Source organism: Triticum aestivum, chromosome 4B (genome assembly GCF_018294505.1).
Source record: "Triticum aestivum cultivar Chinese Spring chromosome 4B, IWGSC CS RefSeq v2.1, whole genome shotgun sequence".
NCBI classification, from domain to species: domain Eukaryota; kingdom Viridiplantae; phylum Streptophyta; class Magnoliopsida; order Poales; family Poaceae; genus Triticum; species Triticum aestivum.
In genome coordinates, this window is record NC_057804.1 from 43,177,768 (window position 1) to 43,184,909 (window position 7,142).

Below are 7,142 nucleotides of genomic sequence, written 5' to 3' on the forward strand. Positions count from 1 at the left end.
CCTGGTGCTCATACTCAGAATGGTGTTGCCGAGAGCAAGCATCGTCACTTGCTTGAGACGACTCGTGCGCTGATGATTGCGGCTTCCCTTCCACCCCATTTTTGGGCTGAGGCTGTTTCCGCATCCACCTATCTCATCAACATTCAGTCATCCACTGCTCTGCAGGGTGGCATTCCTATGGAGTGTCTTACTGGTCGCTCTCCTGACTACTCAGCTCTTTGTATGTTTGGATGTGTCTGCTATGTTCTTCTTGCCCCCCGAGAACGCACCAAACTGACTGCTCAGTCGGTTGAGTGTGTTTTCCTTGGCTACAGTGATGAGCACAAGGGCTATCGATGTTGGGATCCCGTGGGTCGTCGCTTGCGCATCTTGCGTGATGTGACTTTTGACGAGTCTCGTTCTTACTACCCTCGTTCTTCTTCCTCGAGTTTCTCTGTGGATGACCTTTCTTTCCTTCTCCTTCCCGATACACCCTGCTATCTCTTCCTTGGGAGATGTGTGCCTCCTCTGTCACCTCTTCCTCCGGCACCTCTCATTCCTTCTCATTCACCACCAACCCCGTCTTCTCCATCCTCCTCCTCCACCTCTCCCCCATCCTCTCCAGTCCGTCGCCCTCTCTCACCGTTTCCTCTCCACTATACTCGATGATCTCGTACCGAGGATGTCTCCTCTGACGAGCCTTCCACCTCTGGTGCATCTCCTCTCACACCTCCTCCGGTTCATAACCTTCATGCTCGGCCTCGCCCTCCGCCTGATCGCTACTCTCCTGATCGGTACGGTCTCTCTGTTTTGACTGAGCCCACTTCCTATCGCACTGCCATGACTCAGCCTGAATGGCAGCTTGCGATGGCCGAGGAGCTTGTTGCCCTTGAGCGCTCTGGCACATGGGATCTGGTTCCCCTCCCTTCCGGTGTCCGTCCCATCACGTGCAAGTGGGTCTACAAGCTTAAGACTCGCTCCGATGGTTCTCTTGAGCGCTACAAAGCTCGTCTTGTGGCCCGTGGCTTCCAGCAGGAGCAGGGGCGCGATTATGATGAGACTTTCGCTCCTGCGGCCCACATGACCACTGTCCGCACTCTTCTTGCTGTGGCTTCTGTTCGTCAGTGGTCTATCGCTCAACTTGATGTTCAGAATACTTTTCTCAATGGCGAGTTGCGTGAGGAGGTTTATATGCAGCCACCACAGGGGTACTATGATCTAGATGGTATGGTCTGTAGACTTCGCCGCTCCCTATATGGTCTCAAACAGGCCCCTCACGCCTGGTTTGAGCGCTTCACATCTGTGGTGACCGCCGGTGGTTTCTTGCCCAATGACCATGATCCCGCGTTGTTTGTTCACACGTCTCCTCGTGGTCGGACTCTGCTCCTTCTCTATGTTGATGACATGATCATCACCGGTGACGACACTGATTACATTGCCTTTGTTAAGGCTCGCCTTCACGACCAGTTTCTTATGACTGATCTTGGTCCACTTTGCTACTTTCTTGGGATTGAGATCTCCTCGACCTCCGATGGCTTCTACATCTCCCAAGAAAAATATATTCAGGATTTTCTTGCTCGCGCTGCTCTCGGTGATGAGCGCATGGTTGTGACTCCTATGGAGCTCAACGTTCAGCTTCGTGCCACCGATGGTGACCTCTTCCTAATCCCACTCGCTATCGTCACCTTGTTGGCAGTCTTGTCTATCTTGCTGTCACGCGTCCTGACATCTCCTATCCTGTCCACATCCTGAGTCAGTTTGTTTCAGCCCTCACCTCTGTCCACTATAGTCATATCCTCCGTGTTCTACGATATCTTCGTGGCACGATCTCTCAGCGCCTTTTCTTTCCCCGCTCCAGCTCTCTTGAGCTCCATGCCTACTCTGATGCTACCTGGGCTAGTGATCCCTCTGATCGACGCTCACTGTCTGCTTATTGTGTCTTTCTTGGTGGCTCTCTTATTGCCTGGAAGACAAAGAAACAGACGTCAGTTTCTCGCTCGAGTACAGAGGCTGAGTTGCGAGCCATGGCGATGTTGACGACTGAGGTGATCTGGTTACGGTGGTTACTTGAGGATTTTGGTGTGACTGCTATTACCTCGACTCTCTTACTGTCAGACAGTACTGGCGCTATCAGTATTGCGCGTGACCCGGTGAAGCATGAGCTCACCAAGCACATCGGTGTGGATGCCCACTTTGTGCGTGCTGCTGTGCAGGATCAGACTCTCGCTCTTCACTATGTGCCCTCTGAGTTACAGTTGGCGGACTTCTTCACCAAGGCACAGACTCGAGCGCAGCACGACTTTTTTCTCTCCAAACTCAATGTTGTTGATCCACCATGAGTTTGAGGGGGGTGTTAGATGTGTATAGTCTCTTTTCGGTATATCCCCGTTGTATAAGGGGTTTTCTGCATTTTGACACACATGTATATGTAATGGCCTTTGGCCCTCAGGAAATACTAGTTGCTGTTTATCCAATAGTAGTCAAACACAACAATTTCTCACTCCAACAGTAGCAAGTAAACAGGGGATTGACTTGAGCCAGAGTAACACCTTGTTAACAGAAAAAGGCAAAGTAAAAAAGATAAGCAAACTTGATGATTCCTGATACTTGGTCTGATGCTTCCATATTGCCTGTCCATGCCAAACAAACCATTTAAAACTTAGAAGAACTAGATGCATTGTTGATTATGTTAATAAATAAGATAAGATAGGTGAAACGTGCATGAACAATTTGGGAGCAGCAAGCAATAAAATCACCTAACTAGTAACAGGACATGGCTTTCAAAAGTTGGCTTGGCTGGAAGCCCAAGCAAGCTTGCCCTCAGCATTGCCGGAGATAGCAAGAAGACATCCAATGCTGGCGTCCGTGAGAGAGAAAGGTGTGCAGTTAAAAGTCTTGCTGCTCATATCAACACGGACCCAAAAGCTTGGCGTGGATGGAAAGCAGAACTCCGGATCCTGATAAATGTACTCACCCAGTGCGAAATTGATGACATGGTCTTCCTGCATGCTGAGGAAGGGGTACATGGGTGCCATGGAGGTCGGCAGGTGGTTCCCTTTGAAAGCCCCCTCTTCACGCAGGCTCCCAAGCTTGAACTCGTAGTCTAAATCCCAACTCATATCTTTCTTGAGTCTCCAGACCGTCAACATGCGGTCATCCACAAGATTGACACGCTCAAGGAAGCCGGTGATGGAGACAAACTTGATGGAGTCCCCAACACAGCCCACGGCTCGAAAGGCCCTCACCTCTGGTATGTAGTCTCTGCAGCTGAGGTAACTCTTGCACCCCACAGGCAGGCCTAGGGAGCGGACGTCCACGGAACGCTGGCCGGAGAGAAGATCAACGCAGTCACAGTACATGCCACCGAGCAAGAGATCCATCCAGTAACCACGGCCACGGTGCGAGAACACCTCTTTGGCGACGAAGTCGCTTTTCTCCGCGAGCAGATGGTCGGGGAACTCAGCGCGCTTGGCTATCTCCCACTGTGAGTCGGACGAGGACGGAGACACGAAGAGAACGGGCTCCTGTCTAGAGCCTACGCCGCGGACGGACCCCGGGAAGGCCAGGGCGTAGCACATGTCATCGTCCTGTCGGCGCGCGACGAGGAGACGGGCCGTGAGGACGGTGGCGCGAGTGGGCGAGCTGGGCCGAGACGGGATCATGTGGAGCGATCTGTCGATCGTGTTGTAGATGAGATAGATGTCGCGGTGGTAAACCTCGGGAAAGGACGTTATCATGAGGATCAGGTTCTTGTCGACGGCATGGATGCAGGTGGACAACGGGGGGACGCCTCGGAGGGTCAGGCGGCACAGATCAGGCGCGCCGGCGAGGTCTGCTTCTAGCGCCATGCCCCGCATGAGCTCGTCGCAATCGAGGTCCGTGGGGAACCCGAATGCCTCTTTGGCTGACAGCAAATTCTTCTTGTTGTCGGCTGTTTCCTCGCCCGGGCGGGACGTGCGCACCAAGGGATCCAATAGGAACAGGGAAGGCGAGGGTGGAATCGTCATGACTGACGTTTCGTCGGCTGATAGTATTGGTGCGTGTGTCGTGGGGGGTAGGCGCCGGCGGCGGAGAGGATGATGAATACGTTGAGGTGCCAAAGGGCAAGACGGCGCGAGGGCAAAGATGAGGAAATAAGCAAATTTAACAGAAGGAGTATCCACCGATCTCTGTCTATATTAGGATTCGTGAACGTTGTACAGGGAAACTCTTCTTCCAATCCGACGTCTGATTTATATTTCAATCGTCAGACCAATCCTCGTCCGACCATGCTACACAATCTGTTACCGCAGCCTGAAAACTCTCCTAATACCGCAACCTGTTACGCAATCCCCTCCCGACAAAAAACAGTAATTATCCCGATCGTTCATGACATAGCTCATCTCCCCGGTCAACTGCGCCGCCCCATTTTTCTCCCGTGCGCTGCCTCCAGCTCCAAGGTCGCCGTCGATTGACTGATTGTGATTGTGTATTGTATGTAGGCGCTTACCCCAGTTTTCGCCCTGATAGCGCCTCGGTACCAGTTCACGGGTTCCAGCAAGAACGGGCCGGCGGTGTCGCGCGACCCGGAGGCGCTGAGGGTCAAGTACTCGGACCCGCTGGTTTTCACGGGGTCCATCCGGGTGCGCACCGGCTACGAGATCCTCCGGCTCACGGCCTACCTGCAGCAGCACCTGCGCAGGGTCACGGTGCCGCTGCTGGTGCTGCACGGCGCCGACGACATGGTGACCGACCCGGAGGGCTCGCGCCGGCTGCACCGGGAGGCCTCCACCCCGGACAAGGCCATCCGGCTCTACGACGGCCTGCTGCACGACCTCCTCATCGAGCCCGAGAAGGAGGTGGTGCTGGGCGACATCGTCGACTGGCTCAGCCCCAGGATCTGACACATCACGCTGGTCGCCGCGCCGGCCGGCCGGTCCGTGGGCTGAGGCAGGAGGGTCGGATCATGTCCGCCGAGCGTGTCGGGGACAAAAGTCCGTCCCCGGCGGTGATGACGCGGTTGGTCCGATCGCCTGCGCCCCAGAGCGAGGACGGCGAGGATGGTGATGATCTTCTTCATCCTCCCATCCCGGCGGAGGAGGCAGTTTTGCGAGCGCGGGAAGCTGCATTAGTAACTACCACTACTACTAGTACGTTGTGGTGCGGTACGGGGTGACGACTGGTGGTGGCCGAGATTGCTCTGCTCCCGGTGTGTGTGTCCCGAGCTATGTTTTTGACCCATATTTTTGTCCGGTAGGGTAAACAAACGTTCGTTCCTTGGAGTCGCCCGGTGTGGTGCTCAATAATGTAGACGCCTACCTTCCCTCTCGCAGGGGATGTTTTTCTGTGTCTCGAAAGATTCTCAATCAGAATCTGCGGCAGAATTGATTTGATTTCCTTGGGCTTGTCCTTTGTCACAATGTATTATTGTGTTGCTCGCTGCTGCAGTGTTGTTGGGCTCGTGGAGCTTTCGGCTTTGACGATCTTGACGCCAGTGGCTGGCCGCGTCCCTGTGTCTCGCTCGGCGCACAGCGTTCTCAGGATTTCGCTGGCTGAACTCGCGGTTCTGTCCAGAGATGTCGCGCTCGACTTTTTCACGACGGCGAGAGCTGAGAGGGCAAAAATCGGCCCGGAAATGGGGGTGCGGCCGAGAGTGGTGATTCCCCGATCTGATCTACGAGTGGATGGCCCGCTGCCGCTTTCTATCGCGATGTGTGAGGTCAGCTTAGCTATCGGCATCGGCTAACTCTGTCATGACGTGCGAGGTCGGCTATCAGACATTGAATGATCATCTCAGCTTCTCCATGCCGCAACCGCAGCCGTGTGCCGTCCGTCCTTGTCGCAATGCTTCACCGGCACCACAAATTATTATTACACGTTTGATTGAGTCTCAACACACGCAGCACCCATGTTCAGATCAAAGTTTCTTCTTTCTGAAGAAGGGTTTCCTCCGATTTGTGTCACCATAAACCATAGAGTGTTTTAGAGTTCAAGAACACCGGTACCAAAAGAGTAAAAGGGAAACACAAAAGGAAACAACATCCATCAGCAATCTAACCAGCTGACCATATCAAGTTAGTGAGGACATCAACAAAGCCAGGGTCGCTCGCGATGTCCATATCAAGGCTCTGCTCCTCTTGGGACATCCGCAACGGTTGTGAGCTTGTCTAGACTATAGAGAAAATACTCCCTCCGTTTTTATTTACTCCACATATTAGAGTCGACTGAAGTTAAACTTTGTAAAGTTTGACCAAATATATTGAAAAGAATATATATACGGGGAGTGCTTCGGTACACCCCCCTAAAACGTATAAGGATAGTATGGTCATTTCACATTAGGTATAGGAATACCCACCTCGACGCCGTACGCCCGCGCGCGACGTCGTACGCCCGCCCGCGTATGCCGCACCCGTCGCTGTACGTACGCCTGCCCGCGTACCCGCACCCGTCGCTGTACGTCGCCGCCGTACGCCCGCACGTCTCCACGTTGGCGTCGATAGTTATTGGAAAAAAAACGACACGGTAGCCGCCGACGCCCGCCGTCAAAACCCTAAACCCTAAACGCTTCCACGCCGTCTCCACGACGACCCCCATCTGCACGAAGTCGCCGTCGCCCGGGTCGCCGCCCAAACAGGCCGCTGCGCGTGCCCCGGCACCGTTGCCGCTGCCACCGCGTCCCATTCCCGTCGCCCAGATGGCCGCCCACCCGTGATCTTCGTCGCCGCCTCCCTCCGCGCACTCCGCCTGCTACGACCAGCCATTGTCCTCACGCCGTCGACACCTGCCTCCGCCGGCTAGCAACGTCACGCCGTCATCGCGTTCGTTATCGGACAAAATGGATCCGGCTGAAATCCTCGCCGCCGTGCCAGAGGTTGGTTTGAGACGTCGTTGTGCTTGATGAACAAATTGTTTTAGGGATGATGTTACACGGTGTTTGATTGATCTTAGAATTTTTTTTAAACATGTATAGTTAGAGGAGGAGGGCGATTATGATGGCGATGATTACAGCGAGGACAACGAAACCTCGTCACGGAATATGGATGAACCTGCTGAGGAGAACCACATGAGTTTGGATGAATCTTATAGTGTCAATGTAAGTGTGATCAATGTTGACAAAAACAATAAATATGATAAACCGCACAGACAATTACATGTTTTTTTTGCATCATGCAGCGACATGGCGA

At 53.8% G+C, this 7,142-nt stretch overlaps 1 protein-coding gene across 1 annotated transcript; it reads left to right on the forward strand.

Moving 5' to 3' along the window:
- Nucleotides 1-3,825: 3,825 nt before the first annotated feature.
- Nucleotides 3,826-4,877, forward strand: LOC123089936 (caffeoylshikimate esterase-like). Its single transcript, XM_044511467.1, has 2 exons — nt 3,826-4,015; nt 4,474-4,877. Exons 1-2 carry the CDS (start codon nt 3,826-3,828, stop codon nt 4,860-4,862), a joined length of 579 nt encoding a protein of 192 aa, XP_044367402.1. The 3' UTR covers nt 4,863-4,877.
- Nucleotides 4,878-7,142: the final 2,265 nt, after the last annotated feature.

What these genes read in the sequence shown, in the direction of transcription:
- LOC123089936 (XM_044511467.1), top strand. Translation starts at nt 3,826, where the DNA reads ATGCCCCGCATGAGCTCGTCGCAATCGAGGTCCGTGGGGAACCCGAAT. An exon ending in TTCGTCGGCTGATAGTATTG is followed by an intron (nt 4,016 to 4,473) that starts GTGCGTGTGTCG and finishes CGCTTACCCCAG; the next exon opens with TTTTCGCCCTGATAGCGCCT.